At 43.8% G+C, this 26,994-nt stretch overlaps 1 protein-coding gene and 3 long non-coding RNA genes across 15 annotated transcripts in view; 2 read left to right on the top strand and 2 right to left on the bottom strand.

Moving 5' to 3' along the window:
• Nucleotides 1–26,994, top strand: part of LOC138756996 (catenin alpha-2-like) — a 667,135-nt gene that overhangs the window by 157,943 nt on the left and 482,198 nt on the right. For all 10 annotated transcript variants that reach the window (XR_011353262.1, XR_011353263.1, XR_011353261.1 and 7 more), the window contains exons 6-7: nt 149–415; nt 26,040–26,243. Coding sequence is in view for 7 of the 10 variants with exons in the window: in XM_069923552.1 (XP_069779653.1) it covers nt 149–415; nt 26,040–26,243 (471 nt within the window). In the remaining 3 variants the exon portion in view is untranslated. The remainder of the gene's footprint in view (nt 1–148; nt 416–26,039; nt 26,244–26,994) is intronic.
• On the bottom strand, nt 1,586–4,921 carry LOC138756998 (uncharacterized). Its single transcript, XR_011353266.1, has 2 exons — nt 4,543–4,921; nt 1,586–1,725 (listed from the first exon to the last, which is right to left on the bottom strand). It is a non-coding gene; the product is annotated as an uncharacterized lncRNA (long non-coding RNA).
• Nucleotides 4,941–8,310, top strand: LOC138756999 (uncharacterized). 2 transcript variants are annotated; one of them, XR_011353268.1, is made up of 3 exons: nt 4,941–5,079; nt 7,882–7,971; nt 8,153–8,310. It is a non-coding gene; the product is annotated as an uncharacterized lncRNA (long non-coding RNA). The 2 variants fall into 2 exon arrangements; XR_011353267.1 differs by having other exon boundaries at nt 7,869–7,971.
• LOC138756997 (uncharacterized) overlaps nt 12,841–26,994 on the bottom strand; it is a 30,551-nt gene continuing 16,397 nt past the window's right edge. The window contains exons 2-3 of one of the 2 annotated variants that reach the window (XR_011353265.1): nt 17,292–17,423; nt 12,841–12,969 (exon numbers count right to left, since the gene is read on the bottom strand). This is a non-coding gene — a long non-coding RNA (uncharacterized lncRNA). Of the gene's footprint in view, nt 12,970–17,236; nt 17,424–26,994 lie in introns of those variants that run through there. The other variant, XR_011353264.1, reaches the window with a different exon arrangement.

The following is a 26,994-nucleotide window of genomic DNA, read 5'->3' as shown; positions in this document are numbered from 1 at the left end:
AAAGAGGGCATTAAATTTGAAATTGGAAGTCCAGAACTTGAAGCTATCTTGTTCTTGCACGAGGAACTGTTCAAAGGATGGGCAAGTTTCGTGAGCTGACCCAAGGAACTTCCGGCCCTCATTAATTATACATTTTTTCCAATCACAGGAGCTGAAAGATCTCCACTGCAGGGATGAAATGGCAGCTGCTCGAGGTGCCTTGAAAAAGAATGCTACAATGCTGTACACTGCATCCCAAGCATTCCTCCGACATCCTGATGTAGCTGCTACCAGAGCCAACCGAGATTATGTTTTCAAACAAGTACAAGAGGCTATTGCTGGAATTTCAAATGCAGCCCAATCTACTTCAATGGCAGATGACAAACACGGTCAGGTTGGCATTGGGGAACTAGCTGCTGCTTTGAATGAATTTGATGTAAGTATCTTTGACATTATATGTTTCATTTTTATGGCCTTTATGAATAATTGGGACATTAAATATATTAGGGGTCAACTTTCATCTTCACCGTGAAGCTAATGGATTTTCTGCCTTTCATGGAATGTGTCCAGTGGATTTTCCAATGGTTTGGTCATTAATTATTAGTTATACTGAGGTTAATGTGTCCATATATCCATATCTGTAAAACACAGTCATCTTCAGATGCTGTGATTATAGTAAAAAAGCAAAACTTCTGCAGGAACTCATGCATTTGGTTCGTACCTTGAAAATTGGATTAGGCCCAAAATGTTTGTTCTTACCTTGAAGAAAAGCTCAGGCCTAAAATATTGGTTCATATTTTGAAGAAGGGCTCAGGTCTGATATGTTGGTTTAAACCTTGAAAGAGGACTTGGGCCTGAAACATAGGCTCACACCTTGAAGAAGGGCCTTGTGGTGGTCCACCACTGGCCTACTGCAGAGGGCAACCTCTGTACCTGCAGAAAAGCATGGGGACAAGAAAACACCTGGCCGGCTGTCAATCAGCTGACTTGAATGGACCAAGCCCCACCCGGTCGGGTATCAATCACCCTCCTGAGCCGGCCCTTCGAAGTCACTCTCAGAGCTCACAGCAACACAATCTCACAGCTGGTTCTGTGGAGTTTTATGTTGAATAAAGCCTGTTGTACAGTCCTTTGGTTTCGTGTGTTTGCTTCTGACCGACAGCGCACCACAGGCCCAGACCCAAAACATTGGTATATGTTTTCCGCCTATGGACACTGCGAGACCTGCTAAGTTCCTCCAACATTTTGTGTTTATACTAAAACATATCAGATACTGCTTTAACAAGTTTGATGTGCTTAAGAATTTTTTTCTTTTTCAATATTTTTACTTTCATTGAAATTTCACATCCTAAAATATAGTGTTAAAAGTCAAAAAGATCTTATTTCATCCAAAGTACCCCATATTCCCAGTCAAACAGATTATATTGTATTGTGTTTATCATTTTATTGTAAAAAAGGAAAATCTAAATTCACTACCAAGAAAGAAGCTGTTTGGCAAAAGGACAGGAAGACAGAATTCCTATCAGTGATAAATTACTCATCAGTCAACAGTTCTATATTCATAACAAATCAAAGATTAAAAAAAGTCATTCAAAAAGGGTCCCCACAGTGTTTGAAATTTTTAATTTAAATGAGAAATTGAACATCAAATCTTCTCTAAAATTAAACCTGATATGATGTCAGATAGCCATTGAGCATAATTAGGCAGGATAACGTCCTTCCATCTGAGTAACAGCTCCCTCCCGTCTAGCAATAAGAGAAAAAAAAACATGCAGATCAGATGCCGTTAAAGTTAGTTCGCTCTCTCCAACAAAACCAAATAAAGCAGTTAAAGGATGAGGTTTAAAATGAACTTTAAAAAGTGCAGAGCAAGTTTTGAATACTTCGTTCCAATATTTCTCAAGACTCTGACATGCCCAGAACATATGAATTAATGAAGCATCTCAATTATTGCATTTATCACAATGAGGAGATATGTCCACATAAAAAAACAAGATAGTTTGACTTTGGACATGTGAGCCCTATGGGCTACTTTATTTTGTTGGAGAGAGTAGCAGCCACATAAAAAGGAAATATTAACCAATTTGAAAATTAAATTCCAAGTTTCTTCAGAAATTAAAAGCTGTAGGTTCTGTTCCTCGGCTTTTAAAATTTTTATCTGAGAGATCCTCTCTTATTCCCAACAATATATCATAAATATTAGATATTTAACCATTATAGAAAGGTTGTAAATTAAAAATTGCATCAATTAAATTTTTGTCAGTCCTCTTAGAAAATGTATGTAATTGAGATTATAAAAAATATCTAATCTGTAGATAACAAAAAAAATGAGTATTTGGTAGATCTATTTAACTGAAAGTTGTTCAAAGGAAGTGAGACTCCCCTCAACAAATAAATGTTTGAATCATTTAATGCCCACGCTGTTCCATTCTTTAAACGTTTTATCAATCATGGAAGGTTTAAATAAATAATTAGAAAAAAATAGGACTAGAAAGAGAAAATTGACTTTTTGCTTTTAAAAGTTGACTTTTAATTGGATATGTTAAAAGAAGGTAATATTTAGCTTTAATTTCACAAGAACAAATTAATGGGATCATTTGACTGTCAATAAAAAAAAGTCAGTCTGTGACTATGTACGATGAACAGACAGAAACAAAGAATATTCTCCGTCTACTGCATAAAAAAAGATTGAATGAAAGTGGCTAATTTAGGACTGGGTCTAACCAGCAATTGAAGTTTCCCCCATCACTAATGAATAAAGACTTAAATCAGGTAAGAGTGAAAAAAAAAGTTTAAATAATCTAGGGTCGTACACATTTGGAATATATACATTAGCAAACACCACCAATTTTTAATATAATTTCTCTGTTACAATAACAAAACAACCATTTGTGTCTGAGACAACATTATGTTGAACAAAGTATGATCTATAAAGATTGATACCCCTCTGGATTTAGCCTGGAATGAAGAATGATACTGGAACCCATTTCACCATCTAAAAAAAGTATATCACTTTTACCTATATGCATTTCTTGTAATTGGAACCTTAAATTTTTTAACGTAAGCAAAAATCTTATATTGGTTTATTGGGTGATTCAAACCATTAATGCTAAAACTAATTAAATTCATAGCTTGAATAATTTTAAATACTTTAAAAAGTTTTTAAAAAACTGGCAAGTAAAAAACTAATTTCAGTTAAATTTAACAGAAGTTGAAAATAAACAAACCAAAAATAGATGTGTTTCTTAAAGGCCCAAGTAATTTTTAAGAAAGATTTAACCCCAACAACATCCTCCTCCCATAACTAGAAAGCTGACAAAATGACAAACGGCATGCTATTAACTAATCTACCCATCCCCCAAAATTCCTGCTGGCAAAACTCCAATATTATAATTAAATCTCAAATGTGTTCCAATCAAGACAAAATATTTCAACTGCAAATAATGCCAAGGTCAAACTTTCACAGAACTGAGACTTTATTTTAAGCCATTGATAATAAAAACAAATCTTAAACTAAAAATATAATAATTAAAATATTGATTTAAATGGTTAAAACAGAATCAGTAAGCTAAACATTATAAACTAATTGATTAAAAGAAAATACAGTGTTATACCGTGCGCACCACCGCGAAGTGTGGAAAGAAGACACAAACATGAGGAGTTGAAGTCGAAGACTGATTTATTGTACTGATAGCTTTGCTTATATTCACTCCTGACGTCAGCAGCAAGGAGTGAATATAAGCAAAGCTACCAGTACAATAAATCAGTCTTCGATCTCCGACTGGATGGAGTTCCCACCATTGCTTGCTGTTTCCCACCATGCTGGTGATCACCTGGGACAAAGGTCATTGGCTCCCATGGGGTCTGCGCGGTCGCTGTGTTCGTCGGGCATTTTGTGTACCAGATCGCATCCCGGTTAGCGGGCCGCTACATGACCACTCCCCCCAAAACCGGTGATCAAAGCAATGTTTGCCACTTTCGGTGGCCTACCTCTGTGACGTGAGGGCTGCAGGGAGACTGGTTGGCTAATGTCCAGGTGTGCTGGTTTGAGGCAGTCGATCGTAAAGTCCCTTCCTTTCTGCTGATATCCAGGACATGTCGACCTGATGTTCCTAAATACTTTATATAGCCCCTCATACAGCTGTTGCAAAGGTGTTTGGTGTGCCCCCCTCCACATGAAAATGTACTCACAGGTTTCTAAGTCTTTGGGGACATAAGTTTTGGCTTGGCTGTGCAGCAGAGGCTGCGAAGGTGCTCGGGTGCCCAGTTTTTCCTTCAGCTTAGTGAATGAGGCTGTAGGGTCCTCTGGGTCCTTGGCAGCAGTGCATTCTATACTATCTTGGCTGAGAAGGCATTGAAGTCCTTTCTCAGCACAGTGTGAATCCCTTGCATGACCTAGGATAACTTGTTCGCCCAGTTCGGCCCCTTGAGCCAAGCCATTTAAGACGGCCTTTAGGTGCCTGTGGAACTGCTCCACTAACCCATTGGCCTGAGGGTGGTAAGCCATGGTATGGTGGAGCTGAGTCACCAACAACTTGGCCAGTCCCGAAGTGAATTGTTTACCTTTATCAGAAATGATATGCTCTGGGACTCCGAACCTGGCGCAGGTTTTGGTGATTGATTCAGCCAGCCTCCGCCTCCGGCCACCTCACGAAGCAGTCAATCATGGTGAGGAGATATCTCACCCCACAGGAGACTGGCAGCAGCCCGTCAATGTAGATATGGACGTGGCTGAACCAACGCTGCACTGGCTCGAAAGTCTGGGGGGTGCGGACGCCTTGACGTGCTTCTGCACTTTGAACATCTAACAGAGCGTGCAGGTCTTGGCCCACTGACTGACCTGTTTCTGGAGGCTGTGCAGACAAACCTACTGGCCACCATTGATTGTAACAGAAGTCCTGATGGCTGGGTGCACCAGGTTGTGCACTGTGTCAAAGACCTGCCAGCTCCTGGAGACATCACAAAGGAGCATCTGGTTGCCAGGAGCAATGGCGACATCCTCCAGCCTGAGGCCAGGATCTCAGGGTCCTCCTGCTATGTCTTGGCTAGGGCAGAAGAGTCTATTCCTTCAGACAGGGCCTGAGTGGACCCAATCGCAAGGTGGGACAGGGCTTCAGCCACCATGTTAGTCTTACTCGCAATGTGTTGAATGTCCATGGTGAATTTAGACATTTGTGAGAAGTGCCTGTCTGCCAGTACAACATCAATAGATCCTGGTCAAAGGATTTGAGATCGGATGGCCGGAGGTGCCTGCTAAAGAAGGCTAAGGGCTGCCATTGTCCTTCAATAAATTGTTTCAGAATGCCCCCTACTGTGTGCTGGAGGTGTCTGGTGTGAGGGCAGTTGGCACCTCTGGCCTAGAATGTATCAGAGGGGTGGTGTTGGCCAGAATGACTTTGGCCTTCTGGAATACCTTTGAGGCCTCATTGTTCCAGGTAATATCCTTACCCTTCCCTGCTATGAGTACAAAAAGGGGGCGCATGATGCAAGCCACAGCCGATTTGAATCAGTGATAAAAGTTAATCGTTCCAACGAATTCTTGCAACCCCTTCACTGTGCGGGACTTGGCGAAACGCCAAAGGGCCTCTACCTTTTCAGGCAAGGGTTTCGCTCCATGCCTGTCGATCCAGGAAGTCAATTGTTTCCGACCCAAACTGGCACTCAGCAGGGTTTATAGTTAGGCCGAATTTCTGCAACTGGTTGCACAGTTGCCTCAGGTAGCCGCATGTTCTGTGTTGTTGCGGCTGGCGATGAGAATATTGTCGAAATAGATGAACGCGAATGGGAGATCCATCAGCCTCTGGAATGTCTGGACTGTGTTCTTAAGTCTAAAGGGCATTCTCAGGAATTTTAATAGTCCGAAAGGGGTAATGATGCGGTTTTGGGGATGCCTTCGGGATAGACTGGAATCTGAAGATAGCCCATGATGTGATTGAATTTTGAAAACACCTGTGCCCCTTGTAGGTTAGCGGTAAAGTTTTGGATGTGGGGCACGGAGTACCTGTTGAGTGTGATGGCCTCAGTGAGGCAGCAGTAGTCACCACATTGCCTCTACCATCCTGTTGCCTTCAGAATATTTGCAGGGGGGAGGCCCAGGGGTGTCAGATGATGCACTATCCTCAGCTCTTCCATTAAAAAAAAATCCCCCTTGGCAAGGGTGAGCTTCTCAGGTCGTGGGGTGGGGGGGGGGGGTGGGAAGTACCGAGCTCTGACTTGGAGCAGGGGCCATCAGTGAGGATATAATGCCTTATCCCATGCTTTGGGTTGGAGGCTGAAAATTGTGGCGGTATGATCGAAGGTAACTCTTCTAGGATCCGCGTGAATGCATTGTTGGATACTGTAACGGACTCGAGGTGGGGCGCGGGTAACTTGGCTTCCCCCAGGGGCATGTTCCGAAAAGTCCTGGCATGCATCAATCGGCACCCTTTAAGGACCACCAGCAGGCGGTGGGCTCACAAGGAGTCTGCTCCCAGGATTTGTTGTGCCATCGGTGCAATCGTGAATGTCCTCGTGAACTGGTTGCTGCTGAAGAGGAGGGAGATGGTGTAGGTGCTGAGTGTTTGTATGGTGGTGTTGTTTGCTGCCCTCAGTGCCGGGCCTGGTTTTCCGTTTTGGGAGTTATAGGCTGAGGGGGGGAGAACACTTATTTTGGTGCCTGTGTCCATGAGGAAAGCGCCTTCCTGACAGAGTCTCACACATAGAGGAGGCTGTCACCTTGGCCAACCCCCGCAGCCATCAATAATGGTTGGCCATAGCATTTCCCTGAAACGGTCAAGGTGAGCGGCATCGACAGGCCCCTGCACCCCATCATTGGTGATAGTAGCAATATTGTTGGGTTGGGGATCCACTTGCCTCTCTGTTGCTGTGGCCTTGTTGCCGGTTGTGTGTGGGGCCTAGCGACCTGCTCCATTGAGGTGCCGTTTTCTTTATTCCCTCTCCAGAGCATGTCCGCCTGGGCTGCAACTTTCCTGGGGTTGCTGAAGTCCTCGACAGTGAGCAAGAGTCGGATATCTTCGGGTAGCTGCTCCAGGAAAATCTGCTCGAAGGGCACGCAAGCCCTGTGTCCTTTAGCAAGGGAAGCATTTTGCTGACAAGGGTGGATGGGTTCCTGCCCCCCAAACCATCCATATGCAGCAATTGGGTGGCACGCTTGCGCCGTGAGAGCCTGAAGGTGTGGGTTAATAGCTGCTTGAGTGTATTGTATTTGCCTTGCTCTGGAGGCTGCCATAGAAAATTGACGACCCCTTGCTGCCATCTGCTAGTTGAGTGAGCTCACCATGTAGTAGTAACTTGTGTTGTCATCATTGATCTGTTGAAGGTGGAACTGAGCCTCAGCCTGTTCAAACCACGTGTGGCTGCGACACCCAGAAAGTTGGCAGCTTGAACAAAACTGCGTGAAGAGCTGCTTGCTTCACCATCTTTTGGTCCAACTGCCGGTCAGAGTCACCAATGTAGCATGCGTGCTACCACAAAGTGAGGAAGGAAGAGACATACGTGAGGAGTCGAAGACTAATTTATTGCACTGATAGCATTAGGCAGTGCTCCTGCTGTTGCTTGGTATTTCCCACCGAGTGGGTGGTCACTTGAGATGAAAGTTGTTGGCCCTTGTAGGGTCTGTGTGGTCTCCGCGTTCGGCGGCCATTTTGTGTACTAGGTCGCGACCCGGTTAGCGGGCTGCTACAGTGTCAAAATTATTATTAAATCAAAATGTATAAACACTTGAGGAATTAATTAATTGAGACCTTATTCTTTAATTAAACATTAACAAATTTATGAAGTGACTCATCTACAGAAAATTATAGAAACAATTACCCAGACTGAAACATAATAGCTGATTTCTTCATCCACAAATTTTTGATCTGTGTTGAGAGAACTAAATTATTTCTTAGATTTCTTCTTCAGTGTAATTCGCTGATGCACTAGAAAAAAAAAACTAGATTGTGAATTCCGACATGATCTTCCTATATTTAACATGCTCCTTCATAACCTCAGGTAAGTTATCTTCAAATATATGAATCTTCTGTCCTTTGTAGTTGATAATTCCTCTGCGATGAGATTCACGTAGCAAAAACTTCTTAGTTTGAAATTCGTGAAAACAGACAATAATGGATTGAGGACCCTGGTTGGGAGCTGGTTTAAAAACTAATGATCTGTGTGCTCGATCTATTTATAGGGAGAGATGGCAAAACTGCAGGACCAAACACTTCTAGCAAAAAATTTGCAAAGTATTTAGTGGGTTGACCAGCCTCAGTAGATTCTTTCAACTTCTGTTTTCTAAGTTAATAATCTTCTGCTTTAATTCTTCATTAAACTTTGAAAGATTTTTACATGGATGTTTGCATTTTCTCAATTCTTTCATCCAAAACACTCGAAATTGCTTCATTTTCTTTTTACCACGATCATCTACTTTCTAGCCTCCATCTGCTTTAAACACCTTTTTTTGAATTCCTCTCTGAATTGTTTAAATTCATCAGAGATTTCTTTGTTGTTGAAGCTGTTCCATAATAGTATCCAAAGAGACAGAAGGATTTTCCAGTTCCTTTAGCACTTCTTGTATCCATATTAAATACAATTTCAATCATTAATCCAGTAAGACCAATAAACGGTAAAATGTAAAAATAAGGACCTGAGGAATTTGGAAACAGTACAGAAAGCTGAAGCAACTTCAAAAAGCTTTTATTCCATCCTTAACCAGCAGGAGAATTCGAAATTGAATGGAGGGTGTAGAACAGTAGAGCACAATACACAGCCTTCAGCCCATGACATTCTGCTGACCTGTCTAAAACTACTTCATAAATATCGAATACTTCGAACCCATAATTCTCAATGTTTCTTACATCTACGTGTCTAGCTAAGAGCTTTTAAATGTCCACACTGTACCAGCCTCCTCCACCACTCCCTGACATCATTCTTGTAATTATGCTGTTCAATAGAGAGTGAAATTCTGAAAAGGCAGTGTTAAACTCTCATTCACAATAAGAGAGTCATCTTTGAAGCCATGGTACTTCAATGTAATAGTTAATTAGGAAAATCCTGATACAGTATTAACTGATACACATCTTGGTGGTGTATTTTGATGTCAGTAAAAGACAGATACCTCCAGAGTACTGATGGACGAGAGCTCGTTTTGCAAATTTGCCTTCCATCTTTGTTAGTAAGAAAGGAGTGAGAGGAGTGAAGGGGAAGTGCTGAATAGCAGGTGTGAGAGAAGAAGGAGGCAGGGAATGGTAGCTGAATTGATGACTCGTTTTATATTCCACGCATGTAAAAATATTCCCCCACGGACCCAGTAAGCTAAGCGTCGGACATGTTTATCTCTTCCGATTCAAAGTGCTATATTTAGCTCTAGCACTTTTTATTACAATATTCCTTTAAAATCCCTTCCAAAAAGCATCATTTCACACATGAGCAATTCAGTGTTAAATTCCATCTGGTCTGAAATGATCAGTTTAAACCATTAAATCTAATATTTTTCAAGTATCAAAATCATTGCTGAAGGTAACTTTCGATTGTGATTTTTTTCAATTTACTCCAAATGTATATTGACCTGCTTAGTTCCATTCTTTAAAAACAACTGCCATCTACTGGCAAACTAAAGGCAATACATTTATTTCAATCCAATTATTTTAGAACGTTTTTATTTGAAATTGTCTGCAGCAACACTGGTTCTATGAAATCCTGTATAAAGTTACATCTTGAATAAAATCAACAGCATGAGATCAGGGAATGGTTGGAGGTAGTAGGCATGGCAGATTGTGTATTGCGGTTCTGAGAGAATTTTTGAAGAGCTGCCAAAGAGGATTAATGAGGGTTAGTATAGAACATAGAAGATTACAGCACAGGTCCTTTGGGCCATGATATTTTGATGACCTATATAAATCTACTCAACCAACTAACACTTCCCTACCTCACACCCATAACCTGATTTTCTTGCATCCTTGAGTCTATAAAAGTGTCTTTTAAATGTTCCTATTGTATGAGCCTGCACCACCAACCCCGGCAATACATTTAAGTTTAAAAAAAAGTTATCACTGATGACTCCCCTAAACATGCCTCCCTTCACATTTACACAAGTCCTCTAATGTTTGCTACTCTCTTCATGGAAAAATGGTACTGGCTGTCCACACTATGCATGCCTCTCATAATCTTGTAGACCTATTAAGACCTCTCATCAAACATCCAAGTAAATTTCCTCTGAACCCTCTTCGTACCTTCTACGTCCTTCAGGTAATAAGGCAACTAGAATTGAACATAGTATTTCAAGTGAGGTCTAAGCAGAGTTTAATTGACCTGCAGCATTACCTCATGACTCTTGAAATCAATTCCCCTACTAACAAAAGCCAGCATGCCATAAGTCTTCTTAACTACCCTATCAAACTCCATGGCAACCTTGAGAGATCGATGGATTTGGACCCCAAAGCCTATCACTTCTTCCACACTGTTATGAATCTTGCCTCTAACCAAATACTTTGACATTCCAAAATGCATCATTGGACACTTACCAGATTGAACTCTATCTGCCACTTTTCTACCCAATTCTGCAACCTGTCTATATCCCATTATTACCTACAACAACATTCTAAACAATCTATAACACCATTAACCTTTGTGTCATCTGTAAACTTTCTGACCCATCCTACCACTCTTTCATCTACGTAATTTATATAAATAATAAAAAGCAGTGGTCCCAGAATGGATTTCCGCAGAACTCCACTTGTTACTGACCGCCAGACAGAATATGTTCCATGTACTATTTTCTACAGGCAAGCCAATTCTGAATCCTCACAGCCAAGGTCCCATGGATTCCATGTCCCATGACTTTCTGAATGAGTCTACCATGGGGGACCGTGTCAAATGCCTTATCAAAATCCATAAACACCCAGGTACCCAAGAAGAATAGTGTGAGCTGCCTCAATGAATACCACCCAGTAGCACTAATCTATGATTAGATGCTTTGAGAGGCTGATCATGGCCAGAATTAACAGGTACCTAAGCCAAGATCTGGATCTGCTACAATTCGCCCATCATCACAATCGCTCCACAGCAGATGCAATATCGCTGGCTCTCCACTCACTCTGGATCACTTTAAAAAAAAAGCAATTCATACATACAACTGCTCTTCATCGACTACAACTTGGCCTTCAATATCATCATTCCCTCGGTGCTGGTCAAGAAGCTACAAACTCTGGGCCTCTGTACCCACCCCTACGCTTCTGCAACTAGATCCTTGACTTCCTCATCGGAAGACCACACTCAGTACGAAATGGAAGCAACATCTCCTCCTCACTGATTATCAATGCAGGCGCACCCCAAAGATGACTGCCTATTCCATTATACACCCATGACTGTGTGGCCAGACACAATTCCAATGCTATCTACAAGTTTTCTGATGACACCACAGTTGTCGGCAGAACCACAAACGGCAATGAGCAAATGAACAGGAGGGAGATAGATCCATTCGTTGAATGGTGTAATGACAACAACCTTGCACTCAGTGTCAGCAAAACCAAGTGGACTTCAGGAGGAAGTCAAGGAAACATGAACCAGTCCTCATCAAATACTCAGTAGTGGAGAGGGTCAAGAACATCAAATTCCTTGGTGTCAACATCTCTGAGGATCTGTCCTGGAGCCTCCACGTTGATGCAATCACAAAGAAGGCTCACCAGCGGCTATACTTTGTGAGGTGTCTGAGGAGATTCAGTATGACACAGAAGACCCTCATAAACCTCTACAGAGCATTCTGGCTGGTTGCATCGCTGCCTGGAATGGAGACTCAAATTCTCATGACAAGAAAAAAACTCCAGCGGGTTGTTAACTCTGCCTGTGACATCACAGGCACCAGACTCACTTCATCAAGGACATCTCCATGAGGCAATGTCTTAAAAAAGCAGCCTCTATCACCAAGGACCATCACCACCCAGGCCATGTCCTCTTCACTCTGCTGCCATCGGGAACTGCCATGGATTCAACCAGCCAGAATGCTCTCCAAGGTACCTCTGTAGAGGTTTATCAGCATCTTGGGAAGTTATTGAGACCAGTTTCTGTGACTTCTGTGAGTTCATATAAACTTTAATGAAAGTAAATTGTTAATTACAGCTAGTATACAAGAAGCCATGAAAAACACTCTAAGGTCAATGTTGAAGAGAATATGTCTTACTTTCTTGCATTGAAATGGAAGGAAAAACAAAGAACCATTAATATTTTAGAAAAATAGATGTAAATAATCAATAAAGAACAGAATGATGGAAAAAGATGTATTTATATTTTCAGAATAACACTTTTTATCAGAAATCCTGTGTAAATTTGTGTTCCTTTGATGCCCGAGAGAATATTGAAATTTAAAACAAAATTTGTGCTGACCCCACCATGGCATCCATTATTGTTGTAATTCAAGATTCAGACTTACCTTCTTTCAAATCATCTTATCATTCTTGTAATGATCTTCATATTGCTCGTCAGTACAGGTACACGATCCTTTATCCGGAGCCCTTGGGGGGGGGAAGTGTGTTCCGAATTTCGGACTTTTAGCCCACCCGAATTGTGTTGCCTTATCCACTCCCAGTCTCTTCCAGTCGCCATCTCCCGCCTCCCACAACCGCCGGTCCCTCAGCTGTCTCACCCGACCGCCGGTCCCTCAGCCGCCCGGCCGCCTCCCCCGACCACCGGTCCCTCAGCCGCCTGGCCACCTCCCCCGACCACTGGTCCCTCAGCTGCCTCTCCAGACTGCCGGACCCTTGGCCGCTTCCCCCGACCTCCAGCACCGCCGGTCCCCACTTGCCGGATTTGGGAACTTTCCGGATTTTAGATGTCTGAATAAAGGATCGTGTGCCTGTATATTCAGTTAGCAGCAGACCTATTCAGTCCAGAAAAGTCTGATTTATTGTGGCTGATTTTAGTCAAGCCAAGTTTATTATCCTCGGATTGCTCAAGTACAATCTGACGAAACAGCATTCTTCAGTCCTCAGTGCAAAGCACGCAGACGCACACCACCTACGGACAAACAATACATATGTAGGATAAGTATTCTTACATACAAATGGATAAATAAATACACTTTGTTTCATGAATATGAGAGTTTCAGATGGTTAGTGTGAGCAGTTCCTTTAATCATTCAGCATTCTCACTGCCTGGTGGTACTGGTTCATTGTCATGTGATGTACAAGTATAACCTGATGAAACAGCATTCTCCGGCCCTTGGAGCAAAACCTGCAGATGCACAACACACATGCAGACAAATAATACAGACTCAGGACAAGTATTTTATCTAAAAATATAAATATTGTTTTGTACAAATGAGAGTCTCGGATGATTAGTGTGAACAGTTCATTTGGTTGTTCAGCATTCTCACTGTCCACATGGTGCTGGCTCTTAAACTCCTGTATCTCTTCTCTTACGATAGCAGCTGAAAGCTGCTGTGTGCATGGTTGAAGGGGTCCTCAATGATTTTGAGGGTCCTCTTCAGACAATGATCCCAGTAGATCACCTTGATGGGGGTAGGAAAACTCCAGTCATCGTCTCTGCCATTCTTATGGTCCTATAGATTGACCTTTGAACCTTTTCTCTGCAGCAACTGTGCCACACTCCAATGCATCCAGCTATGATGCTCTCGATAGAGCTCCTGTGGAAGGTTGACTTCAGTCTTCTCAGGAAGTGCAATTGCTTTTGCATCTTCCTGTCAAGTGAGGAGTTGTTGTGTGTCCACGATAGGTCATTAGTTAAGTGAACTCCAAGGAACTTGGTGCTTTCTATTCCATCCACTACAGAATTGTTGATGTGTAATGGAGGGTAATCGTTCCTGATCCTCCTGAAGTCCATGATCATATCCTTTGTCCTGTCCATGTTGAGACTCAGGTTGTGACTCTCATACCATATCACGAGATTTTCCACCTCTTCGCTGTAGTGCAACTCATCGTTGTTGCTGATGAGGCCGACGACTGTCGTGTCACCTGCAAACTTGATGACACTGTTGGAGCCGGATCTGGTGATGCCGTCGTGAGTCAGTAGTGTGAACTGGAGTGGGCTGAGCACACAGTCCTGAGGTGTGTCAGTACTCAGTGTGATGGTACTTGACGTTCTGGTACCCACCCGGACAGACTGTGGTCTGTTTAGTAGAAGTAATTGTCATAGTCGTGTTATTTAAAATTGTTCTAACATTTAATGGGGGCAAGACTGATCCAAGCTGTAATTTATAGTCTGAGAACTCAACTGCATAGGAAATGGAACTTCAGCCCAACTCGTCCATGCTTACTTGATGCCTGCTACTTTAATCTTATTTGCTTATGTTAGGCTCATGGCACTCTGCTCCTTTCCAATTTAAATACCTTTTAAGGTGCCTTTTGCGATTTTGGAAGTTGCACTGCTTGAGGTGTGTGGTGCGCTGTTAGACAGAATCAGACACACACAAGGTAAAGACTGTACAACAGGCTTTAATCCACAAAAACTTTCGCAGAGCCAGGCTGGCTGTAGCTGCAGTAATTCTGAGTGAGCTTTGGGAGGCCGGCGCAGGCTTGTATCCCGGAGGGTGATTGACATCCAACTGGGTGGGGTTTGATCCCTTCAGGCTGACTGATTGACAGCCGGCCAGGTGTTGTCCTGTCCCCTTACACTCCTGCAGGTACAGAGGTTGCCCCCTGCAGTAGGCTGGTGGTACACTCCTGCAGGTACAGAGGTTGCCCCCTGCAGTAGGCTGGTGGTATACCACTACAAGGTGCAAGTGCTGTGACTGAAGGTAAATGCTAAGGCTTTGATTCCTAATGTTTTGGTGGGATGGCAGTCAGGACAGAGAAATGCTTTTACTGTGGGATTTGAGAGATCAGAGAAACTGACAGCACTTGTGGGAAGTGCGTTCAGGACATTCCAATATCATTGATAGCAAGTCATTGACCAAGTCAAGGAATTGGAGCTGGTCTTCAATGAACTTGGGATAATCTCCAGGGATTTTAGGATAATAGTATGAAGTTATAGTAAAGTATCCAAAGTGCAAGGCTGCAATTTTTTGGCTGTGAGGAAAAGTTAAAGGAGTAGGCAGACAATGAATAATTCATATGGCTTTGGATACTTTTGGAGGGGCAGGGGAATGGGAGCAGCAGTTGAAGCCTGGTTCATGATACCACATCAAGCTCTGATGCTCTGCAAAGAAAGGTGGCGTCAGACATGTTAACAGTGATAGGTGATTCTCTTGTTAGGGTGGCAAATCGGACATTTGGAAGAGGTTTCACCAGTCAGGCAGGTGAACTCAGGGTATGGATTGGCTCAAAGACTGGGATGTTATAATCATAACAGAAAAATGACTGAGAGAAAGACAAGAATCAAAACTCAGTGTTCACATGTTCAGATACTAAAGGTGTGATAGAGATGCAGGTAAGAGAAGAAATGGTTCCCTTTCTAAGAGGAGACATAACCATGGTTATTAGAGAAGATATTCTTGGGGAATCATCCAGTATTGCTGCATGGGTAGAACTTAGCAGCAAGAAGGGAATTATCATTTTGATGGGACTGTGTTCTAATATTCTCACGACAATCAACAGCAATTGGAGGAGCACATGTATAGGGAGATCACAGATAGCAGGCAATACTGGGTGATTTTAACTTCTTTATGATTGATTGGTGCAAAGAATGGGGTGGAATTTGTTTTGTGTCATCTAGAAAGCTTCCAAGATCGATATATTGAGGGTTCTACCAGAGAGTGAGCAATACTGGACCTCTTCTTTGGGAACAGGAAAGGGCAACTGACAGTGGGGGAACATTTTTGGACCAATGACAATAACTCTATTATTTTTAAAATATTTATGGAGATAGATAACCAGTCCATAAGGCCATAAATTGGAGTACGGCAGAGGAAGTTTATGAAATGATCCTGGGTGTGAGAGGGTTAACGTATGAGAGTGTTTGGGTTTGTACTCACTGGAGTTTAGAAGAATGGTGGGGGCAGGGAGTGTGGGTGGGAATCTCATTGAAACCTACTGAATAGTGAAATTCCTGGATGGAATGGACAAGGAGAGAATGTTTTTAGTCACGGGAGAATTCAGGACTGAAGGGCACAGCCTCAGAATAAAAGGCTGGCACCTTAGAACAGAAATGAAGAGGAATTCCTTTGCTTTCGGGTGGTGAATCAGTGGAATATTTTGACCCAGGCAGCTGTAAAGGCCGTCATTGGGTATTGTTAATGAGGGTTTAAAAGGCAAAGCTAGTAGAAAGGGGTTGAGAGGAAAATGTATCATCCATGATTCAAAAGACAGAGCAGGTTCAATGAATAAATGACTGATTCTGCTGCTACTCAGATGGTCTTGTATCTAAGGCTAATTTTGAAGACATTAATTGGGAACTTGCAGAGGTTGATTGGGAGAGGGTCTTTGCACATAGAGGGATGGCTGGAAAGTTGGAGTTTTTTTAAAAATGGGTTCTCAAGAGATCTTTGACAGCATGTTCCATTCAAGGTGAAAGTCAAGGCTGGCAACAGAGGACATCAGTACAAGATGAGGGGAGGAAAGTGTAGGGGAGGCATCAGGGGTAAGATTTTTGCACAGAAAGTGGTGGGTGCCTGAAATGTAATGCCAGGGATGGTGGTGGAGGCTGATACAACAGGGACATTTTAAAAGACTCTTCGTCAGCCTCATGGATGCCAGAAAAATATCGGGTAATATGTGTGAGGTAGGGAATATTTTTATCGAATGGGTTTTATAGGTTGGCACAACATCATTGAACAACAAGGACAAGCCAGGGAACCTCAGGCCAGAAAACCTCATATCAGTAGTGTGCATGTTTTGGAGGAGATTCTGAGAGACAGGATCTACTGGCATTCAGATAGGCAGGAACCAATTGAGGTAATCAACTTTGCTTTTTAAATAGAGGATCATGTCTCACGAATCTGCTGAATTTTTCTGAACAACTAACAATGAGGAAGTGAATTCCACCAATTCATCACCTCTGGCTTAAATAAATTTCTCATCATCCCTGTGCCATCTGGTACATAATGGACTTGAGCACTGCATTTGATAAAGTTCCGCATGGTAGGTTAGTATGGAAGGTTAGATCATTTGGAATCCAAGGGAGCTGGCTCATTGGATTCAGAATTGGCTTGGAAGGAGTCAGAGGTTAGTAGTGGGTCGTGGAGAGATTTTCTTTTCTGATTGGTGGGCCAGTAACCAATGGTGTGCTGCAGGGATGGTGCAAGATCTCCTGCTGTTTGTCATTTGTGCTAATGATGTAATAATTTGAATAATTATATTGACGGCCCAAATAATTTTTATGTGTGGTAAAGTTACTTCCTTTACTTGCGCTGAGGCTGAAATGTTTACATCCAGTACTTTCACCTTTGGGCTGCACATGACTCCAGCTAAATGTAGCTTTTCCTCCTGGTTTCTGTTAAATGCGACCCCTTGGTCAAATGCTTGGTCATCCTCCCTTTTTTTCGGAATGCAATTACTTTGTCAAAGGGACAAATCCTGGAAATTTGAAATAAAATCAGTTAAATACTAGGAGAAAAATTCAGCAAATTAGGCAGTATCTATGGAAAGGGAAACAGAGTTCATGTTTTTTTAAAATTTTTAAATTTTCACACTATGAACCATATTGACTAAAATACACATAAACATTTCCTTCTTGAATGCTTGAGGTGAAAAACTCCAGCAGAATTGTGAAAGTGAGAAAACAAATAAGCACTTCCCTTGGACAGATGAGGTTGTGTGTTCTTGGCAGAATCAGGAGTGATGATCGGTGAGAAGGCTGTTAGTGATGGTGAGCAAGTACAGGTGACCCTTGCATTAGAGGTGCGGAAAATTATATTTGAGGAAATTAAATCAATTGTGATTGCTTGGACTAGTTTGTTCCATCAAAGACTACTGGATGTATCCAAATCGGAAGTCAGGGATGAACCAAGATATCCACAGTGCTGAAGGTGAACGAGATCTGTGGAATGTAGGTCAGGAGATTCATAAAGCCCATATACAACCTCCAGAAGTCCATCACAAATGCAAAGAGGCAGTTGCAGACCAAGCTAGAGTCTCACACAAATGCTCAACAATTGGAGCAGGCCTTGCTTGCATGCCATTCCATCGAAAAAGGTGAAACAAGGCAGTATAATCAATTGTAGTATAATGCTTCTGAGAGACCTCAATGCCCTCTCTGTTTTTTCTTCAAAAGAGAATATAATGAAGAACCCTCACAAACCCACAGGCACTGCTAACTTTGTGCTCCCAGTCTCCAAGGATGGCGTAAAGAGAACTTTCAGGACAGTGAATCTTTGGAAAACATCTGGGCCAGATTGTGTACCTGGCTGGGTCCTTAGAACCAGTGCAAACCAAATGGCTGAAGTTTTTTGTGAATATTTTCAACCTCTTACTCCAGCAGTCCAGTGCCCAAGAAGAGCAAGGTGATGTGACTCAATAACTATCAGCTGGTGGCACTGACGTCTACTGAGATGAAGTATTTTGAGAGATTTGTTGTGAAGCAAATCAAGTCCTATTTCAGGAAGAATCTAGACTCACTCCAGTTGACCTAACGTCACAGCAGATTTATCATCACACTCTTCCTCCACTCTGTGTAGTTCATCTAGACCAGCCATTTTCAACATTTATTTGCCTATGGGCCTTGTAGGACTGCTCAAAGTTTATGGGCCCCCTTCCCTCTGTAGCAATCAAAGACAAAGTTTAGTTGGTTTTTCTGTACTTTTCTCTTACTGATAATATAAAAAAAACATAAACTGTAGTGGCAGCTGCACTGCTACTCAAAGAACACACAACCAGATGGATTAAGCTCAGTGAGCAGAAAACTGGTTTATTGCTGGCTGTCGGGCTGGACTTATACTCCCACCCCGGACCTGGCTGAGAACCACGCCAGGGAGTGCCGACGTCACTCGGGTGTCACGTGGTCCCCCAGCATAGGCTTCTGAGCCCGGTGCTGAGAAGCAGGGAAAATCCCCGATGGCACCATTTTGGCCGGCTGCCTCACCACATGGATAAGAAGCGGGGCCGGTTCGCCTGCCTAGTGGCATGCCGCCACACAGATACCCCCAGAACCGGCGCCAATGGTCTTTTTAGCTGGGCAGCCTCGCTTCTTGGGCTAAGCCACAATCACTGGTACAGTGGGGTCAAGGTGAGCTGGTTTCAGCCTGTCCACAGTAAGCAGCTCCCGCCTGCCACCGATGTCCAGCATGAATGTAGACCCTGAACGCTGGACGACCCTGTACGGCCCCTCGTATGGTCTCTGCAGAGGTGCTGTGGGCGGGCCGTGCCGAATAAAAATTTACTCTGCGGAGTGTAGCTCACTGGGGACTTAAGATGGCCATGTCTGGGTGGCAGTGGGGGTGAGAAGGAGTCAAAGTGAGCCCGGAGGTGGGGAAGTAGCTCATGCGGCTACCGCTGGGGGTTGTGAGGTGCGCTAATGAACTCACCAGGCAGTGCCAGCGGTGTGCCGTAGACCAGTTCAGCTGATGATGGCTGCAGATCCTCCTTGAGCGTGGAGTGGCTGCCCAGGAGCACCCAAGTCCGTTCATCCACCCAGACGGGACCGGTTAGTCGGGCTGTCAGTGCTGACTTAAGGTGGCAGTGCAGACGCTTGACCAGCCCATTGGCCTGTGGGTGATAGGCCGTGGTGCAATGTAGCTTGATCCCCAACCTTTTGATGAGCTGTGCCCAGAGCGCAGAGGTGAACCGGATGCCCCGATCGCTGGTGAGGTGATTCGGAATGCCGAACCAGGCGACCCAGCCGTGCAACAGCATTCGGGAGCAGGAGACCGTGGAGGCGTTGGGCATTGGGTTTGCCTCGGGCCAATGAGTGGTGTGGTCTACCACCATGAACAGGTAACAGTTGCCCCAGGAAATTGGTAAGGGTCCGACTATGTCCACGTGAATGTAGATGAACCATTCCCGGACGTGCTTGAATGGGCGCCCTGGTGTGCCTGTGTACCTTGGACATCTGGCAATGGGTGCATGTTCTGGTCCAGCCCTCGATCTCCTTCTGCAGCCCATGCCAGACGAACCGTTCTGCCACCATACGGACCATGGACCTGATGAAAGCGTGTGAAAGGTCGTGGATGTGATGGAAGACTTGCCTGTGCCACTGCTGGGGAACCACTGGTCACGGAGTGCCCATGGAGAAATCACACAGGACGGTGCCTTCGCCGCTAAGAGTCAGGAGTCACGAAACCGCAGGACCGTGATGGCAGTCCTGAAGGCTTGTGTCTCCTCGTTTGACTTCTGGTCTCAGGCAAGCTGGTCGAAGTTGAGGCCGGGTGTCAGCACGCAGATGGCCGGTCGTGAGAGTGCATCGGCGACCACGTTGTCCTTCCCGAATGTCAGTGGTAAACTCCAACAAGAAGGAGAGGTGACGCTGCTGGCATGCTGACCAGTGATCCTTTGCTATCACGAGCGCCTGAGTGAGGGGTTTATGGTCAGTGAAGATGGTAAAAGTCCTCCCCTCCAAGAAATAGCGGAAATGCCGCACTGCCAGGTACATGCCCAGTAACTCATTGTCAAAGGTGCTATACTTGTGCTCTGGTGAGCGGAGAAGCCGGCTGAAGAATGCCAGCGGCTTCCATTGTCCTTTCATCTGCTGTTCCAAGACGGCGCCGAGGCTGTGGCAGAGACATCGATGGAGAGCGCCATATGCAGGTCGGTGTGCGGGTGGGCAAGCATGGTTGTTTTCGTGAGTGCATCCTTGGGGTCCAGGTAAGCATTTTGTGCTTGAGAACGAATAGCAACTGCATGATGCGTGCGGCTCCTGGGATGAATCGGTTATAGAAGTTGACAATACCCGCAAACTCCTGCAACCCCTTGAACTTGTCTGGGCGTGGGAAATCCCTGATAGCAGCGATCTTCGTAGCGGTGGGCGTGGCTCCTTTGGCCAAGATGGTATGGCCCAGGAACTGCATGGACTCTTTCCCGAACTGGCACTTGGCTGTGTTGATGGAGAATCGGAAGTCGGCCAGCCAGGAGAAAAGGGCACGCAGGTGGGCCTTGTGTTGCACCCGTTCCCTGCTGGCAACGAGGATGATGTCCAAATAAATGAAGACAAAATCCAGGTCCCTGCCCACTGAGTCCATGAGACGCTGGAAGATCTGAGCGGTGTTCTTGAGCCTGAACGGCATGCGAAGGAATTCGAACAAGCCAAAAGGGGTGATGATGTCCGTCAGGGTGCACCAGGATTTGGTGATACCCGCACACCAGGTCAACCTTGGAGAAAACTTTTGCACCATGCAGGTTGGCCATAAAGTACTGGATGTGAGGGATGGGGTAACGGTCAGGAACTGTCGCCTCGTTGAGCCTTCGATAGTCTCCACATGGGCGCCAGCCACCAGAGGCTTTCGGGACCAGGTGGAGCGGCGAGGCCTATGGGCTGTCAGAGCGCCGAATGATCCCCAGCTCCAGCATATGCGAAAACTCTTCCTTCATCACCTGGAGCTTGTCAGGTGGGAGCCGGCGTGCTTTGGCGTGAACCGGGGGACCCTAGGTAGGGATGAGGTGGAACACCCCATGGCGCGGTGAGGCAGTGGAGAACTGTGGCCTGAGGAGGGCCGGGAACTCGTCCAGGATTCTCTGGAACACGTCTCTGAGCATGCTGATCATGGCCATCTGCGGCTGCTCTGTGCGTGAGGCGTCGAGGTGAACAGCCTGAAATGTCCGGGTATCTACCAGGCACCTACTTCGAATTTCTACTAGGAGGCCATGGGCGAGGAGGAAGTTGGCAACCAGGATGGCAGTTGGAAGGGACGAGACGGTGTAGCTCCACGAGAAGTTTCACCGGCCGATCTGAAGTGGACTGTCTTCCTCCCATATGTCTGGATTTCTGATGCGTTGGCTGCATGGAGGGGATGTCCTCGAGGTCAGTTCCTGGACTTGATGTCCATGGCCGGGATTATGATGAGCTGGGCCCCAGTGTCGACGATGAACCGCCAGCTGCTGATTGAGTCCCGCAGGTAGAGGAGGCTGTGTCCATGGCCAGCCACCACAGCCATTAACAGCGGCTGGCCTGCTTGTTTCCCTGGAACGAGCAGGGTTGACGACACTTCCGGGCCTTGGCTCCTCTGCAGTGGTGGTAGAAGCAGAAGCCCAGAGTGGATGCCGTGCCCCTGGTTATGCTCTTGGTGGCCCCTTCAGGCGCCGGGTGTTCTACTACAGCACTAGAGGCAAGCTTGGCATGGTCATGCCATGCCTCATGCACTGCTGGACCGCCGAGCCCTTAGGGAATCGCTCGAGCCATAGCACTTGGGCCTTCTGAGCTAATTTCCTCGGGTCGGTAAAGCTCTCTTGGGCCAGTAATGGCCGGATGTCGTTGGGCAGATGGTCAAGGAAAATTCATTCAAAGAGTGGGCAGTTGGTATGATCACCTATGAGCACGTGCATCTTGTTCATCAGCTCCACGGGGGACCTGTGCCCCAAGGCATCGAGGTGCAGCATCCGAGCGGCACACTGACGCCTGGATAGTCCGAGGGATCCGGTGAACTTGATGTTCCTGTATTTGTCTTCGGCGGGCGGGTGCTGAACGAGGTCCAGCACATGTTTGGTGGTGGCCTGGTGCAGGGCGGCGACCACATGGTAGAATTTGGTCATGTCGGACGAAATCTGGCGGAGGTGAACGGACTCAGAAAACTGGATCTGGTACCGCAATCTGTCTGAATGCAGTTTGCTGTTCTAAAAAGGACATGTGATTTTGCAAGGGGGGGTGAGAGAGAGAGAGAGAGAGAGAGAGAGAGAGAGAGAGAGAGAGAGAGAGAGAGAGTAAACAGGCTTTTTCAAAGAAAGGGAGAGAGAGAGAGAGAGAGAGAGAGAGAGAGCGAGAGAACTGGTTTCTGCAGCATGGCAAGCTGGAAGCTTGTTTGAAACCCCATTTTGAAGATGGGTTGTAAGTTCTTAGTTCAGCCTGGTCTGGTCTGACTTGAGCAGAGCTCTGGCATTTTAAATGTGATCTGTATTGTGAAGAGTTTGTGTTTGTTTGTGACCTACACAACCCTCCCCTCACCACAGTTTATCTTCTTTAAAACATATCTATATACAATATAAAATCTAGCATTATCTGTCACAATATGATGTCATGTATGTATAATAAATCTGAAACTGCAAATCTGTTCTCTGACAATGGAGTCTCCCACCATTATCCCTCTTCCTGACTTCACCCTTCTCTGCTGAGTCTCAGAGCCAGTCATGGCACCAGTTACTTGTCTTCTGATAGATTAATCCCCAGCACTATCCAAAATTGTATATTTGTCAGTGAGGGGAATGGCCGAATGAAAAATCAGTACTCCCTGTATTTTTCCTTTACTCTTCCTAGCTGTCACCCACTAGCATTTAGCTTTGGTGTGAGCACATTACTATATCTGTAACCTCAGAACTCTAGAACACTGGAGGACTCCCTGATATCCCACATCCTAGCGAGGCACAAACCTTTGCCCTGACTGACCTCCCCACTCCATTGAACTCTGCTGTACTAAATCTGAAAGGCTGGAAGAGCTTACCTGTTCTTACTTGACCCTCTTCTCAGCCATCTTTGCTGAAGCCTAGCAACCCAAAGCCTCTCCAATTATTCCTCAAACACAGAACCTCCTCTCAATTACTGCTGCTTCTTAAATAGCTGCTCCAAAATAGATAGGAAATGGTTGAACAGAATTTTAGAAAAGGAAACACTTGACAAGGATTAAATGGAAAAATTAAATAATAAATCTTGAAAGATTAAGTTATCCTATCTGCACAAAGCTCTGTTTATTTAATTTTAAATGACTTTCATCAGGCTCTTGTTTAAATTGTTTTAATGCTGTATGAAACTAAGAGCTATTAAACATTAGTGCCACTCCATCTTCCTTCATTGTAATATTTCCTGACTTCAAAATGCTTGTTGTTAATATTAATTTTTAATTCATTTCTCAGTCACTCTGGATTCTAGTTGTACCTCAGAGAATAAGCAAAAATCAGAGCTTATTTCAGTGATACTGGAAATTCTGCGATTTCTTTCTACCTGAAAAGTATAGTCTAAATCAGGGGTGTCAAACTCAAATTCACGGAGGGCCAAAATTAAAAACTTGGACTAAGTCGAGGGCCGAACTAAACATTTATTGAAAATTTTCAACAACATCTGCATGTTTTCTCTTCTTTCAACATATGTAATGTTAAGCTTTTTCTTATTAAAATAAGTGTTTAATAATAGTTTTGGATAAACTCTTTCCAGAAGCATTAACAAATGAGAAATAAAATATTCAATAAATAATATTTCTCTATAGAGGATTTGTCAAATGTTGCTAGTGTGCTGTCGAATAGTAAAATCTGAGGGCTATTGAGAATGTGGGAGAATAACATGATTCCTGAAACAATCAAATGGGTGACTGATTGTGGGCATGAACTCTAGCAGGGTTATTTGGCATGCCCTTTTTCCATTGGTACAGATATCCTTTGATTTACACACTTTTCAAGTTTTATGCCTAATGAGCTTGTATCCAGGTGCAGGACCATTTTTAACCAGGAAAATATTTATCACTGTGACATGAAACTATTGGAAGATCGTTTTATCCTGAGATTAAAATTCATAATCCTTACTCAGGCCTGTGTGCGGGAGGGCGGGGTTTGCGGGCGATCGGGTTGGACAACGACAGTGCGGGGGCATCGGCTCTCGCTGGAGGGCGGCATCTCGGCGGATCAGCGGCCCCGTCACCGTGAGTCGTGGGTCGGCCTGCGGCAGGGAGGGGGAGTGGGCAACAGTCCTGGTGAGGTCAGGCCCGAGGCCTCCGGTTCCGGGCGCTGGGAAGCGGCCTTGGCTTCCCCTGACACCGGCCAGGCCCCAAAACCAGAGTCCTCGGTGAGACCCTGCAACGTAAACAGAGGAGGTGGGGGCGATTAGCGGGCTGACGCCAATGCATTCTGGGATTTGTAGTATTAGCTGTGCATGCATTATACTGGCGCGGCGGCCAGCGCCATTTCTAATACATTTTTGAAATGATCTCGCGGGCCAAATATAATTATATCGGGGGCCAAATTTGGCCCGCGGGCCAGAGTTTCACATGTGTGGTCTAAATGAATAGAAATTCTGAGCCTGATCTCGCTGGCTTCTGGTAACTTCCACACATATACTGATAAAGCAATGCCTAAGGCTAACTGACGGCTATAGAGGGTTAAGTTAACTCATATTTAATATTCTTCTTTATTCATATTTCTGGTTAGTTTTACTTTCCCATTTTTAAGATGCTGCTTTAATTTTCAGCAGTTTCTACAAATCTCTAAACTCTCAAAGACATTTCCAGAATATTAAACATTTAATGTATCTTTTAGAGCTGATAAAACTTCATTTTGAGCTTTGTTGGTTGCCAAGGGCATTTTGGAGACTGAATCCCCGTACTAAATGATCTGTGTCAGGTTGGACTAGGTTACAGAGGTCAATTGAAACCAGATAAGTTCAGAAGGTAGGGACTTGTGGGCAACAATTTCCATTATAAGGCCAAACCAGCAACATCTGGCTCAATATTCTGGGGTCTGCTCTTTTGTTATTATTATCTTGTTATATTTTACTTGTACTCCAAAAAAAATTTTCAAGTATTATTTTGACAAAACTGAAGCATCCAAACAAGTCCTTTGAGTTTTAATTTAGATCAGGAAAGAAGCCAGACAGTCCATAACATTGTTGCCCATTGCTTTCCATGGACCTACTAAAAAGCAGACTTTCTTGTTTTCCTCTAATTAGTGCTTTATTGCTCCTGTTATCTTCATCTGACAAAAAAATGTTTCCAACATTTTGTGCTAATTTTTATCTTGGAAGTGTAATAATTATTGGCATCTGTGGAACAATCTGCATTACACTGAAAACAAAATATAATGCATCTATGACTAAAGTACTAAAATACCTTGTAATATTAAAGATAAATGAAAAGTGTCATTTAGCAATAACATTTGCTAATTGAAATAGTTATTTGTTCTCTTATTCTCTGCCAAATAATGATTCAATGGGAGTTCCCATTCAATTAAAACAATAGTAAAATGGTGTATTGTAATTACAGACATCGTGGTGGAAAAGCATAGGTGGCAAATATTTTCAATATATTATTACCCTTTTCTTCTTTCTTCCCCATAATTCTATCATTATAGAACAAGATAATTTTGGATCCTTTACACTTCAGTGAACAGCGATACAGGCCATCTTTAGAAGAGAGGCTGGAGAGTATTATTAGTGGGGCTGCACTGATGGCAGACTCTTCGTGTACACGTGATGACCGGCGAGAAAGAATTGTGGCTGAGTGCAACGCTGTCCGACAAGCCCTTCAAGATCTTCTCACTGAGTACATGAATAATGTAAGTTATATGCAACCAATTTGCTCTAGGGCCTATGATCTTCTAGATATTCATTCTGATCATACTTCCGTGTGGAGCTGCGTAAGCTACTTTTCAAAGCTTTAGAATTATTAACGTTAACTTACTCATGATATAAGAAAACAATACAATTGGAATATTTCACCTAGTAGCTCCAAATATATGGTCAATAGTATTATGTAGTGATTATTTAAAGATATACTTCCTGATAATAGGGACTTAATTACAGTTAAATGTGTTTTGAAATTAACAATTTAGACAAAATTGTGAGCAGCTATTTTTCATTAGTTTAACTTTACTTTTGTTGTACAGAAATGCATCACCATTGTCCTGAATTTAAACAGAGTGCTTGCAGAAAAATAAAATTAGTATATATTTGCTATTCAGATACAGCAGAAACTTCAGGATTGTATCTTAATTTTGTGATTTTTATTATCTTTGAATTACAAACTGCAGTTGAATATTGAGGATCTATGCTAAATGGAAAATTCTATGTTTTCATAATGATCTCAGAAAAAGTATATTTTTTCACTCAATTTTGCCAACTTTTCCATTTCATGGTTGGAAATGTTTGGAAGTAGTTGTTCTACCAATGATTGATCACTTCTCATTTAGTTCTTCTGTGGTCCATGAGCGAGTAATTTATACTGATTTCTTGTGAATTTTCTGTTATCTTCCATTGTAGAAAAATTATGTCTTATGCTTTTACATCAATGTATTGTCAGTTCAGTAT

Source organism: Narcine bancroftii, chromosome 3, assembly GCF_036971445.1.
Source record: "Narcine bancroftii isolate sNarBan1 chromosome 3, sNarBan1.hap1, whole genome shotgun sequence".
Classification (NCBI taxonomy): Eukaryota; Metazoa; Chordata; class Chondrichthyes; order Torpediniformes; family Narcinidae; genus Narcine; species Narcine bancroftii.
The sequence above is the reverse complement of the archived record's forward strand: the minus strand, read 5'-3'. Positions and strand labels throughout refer to the sequence as shown.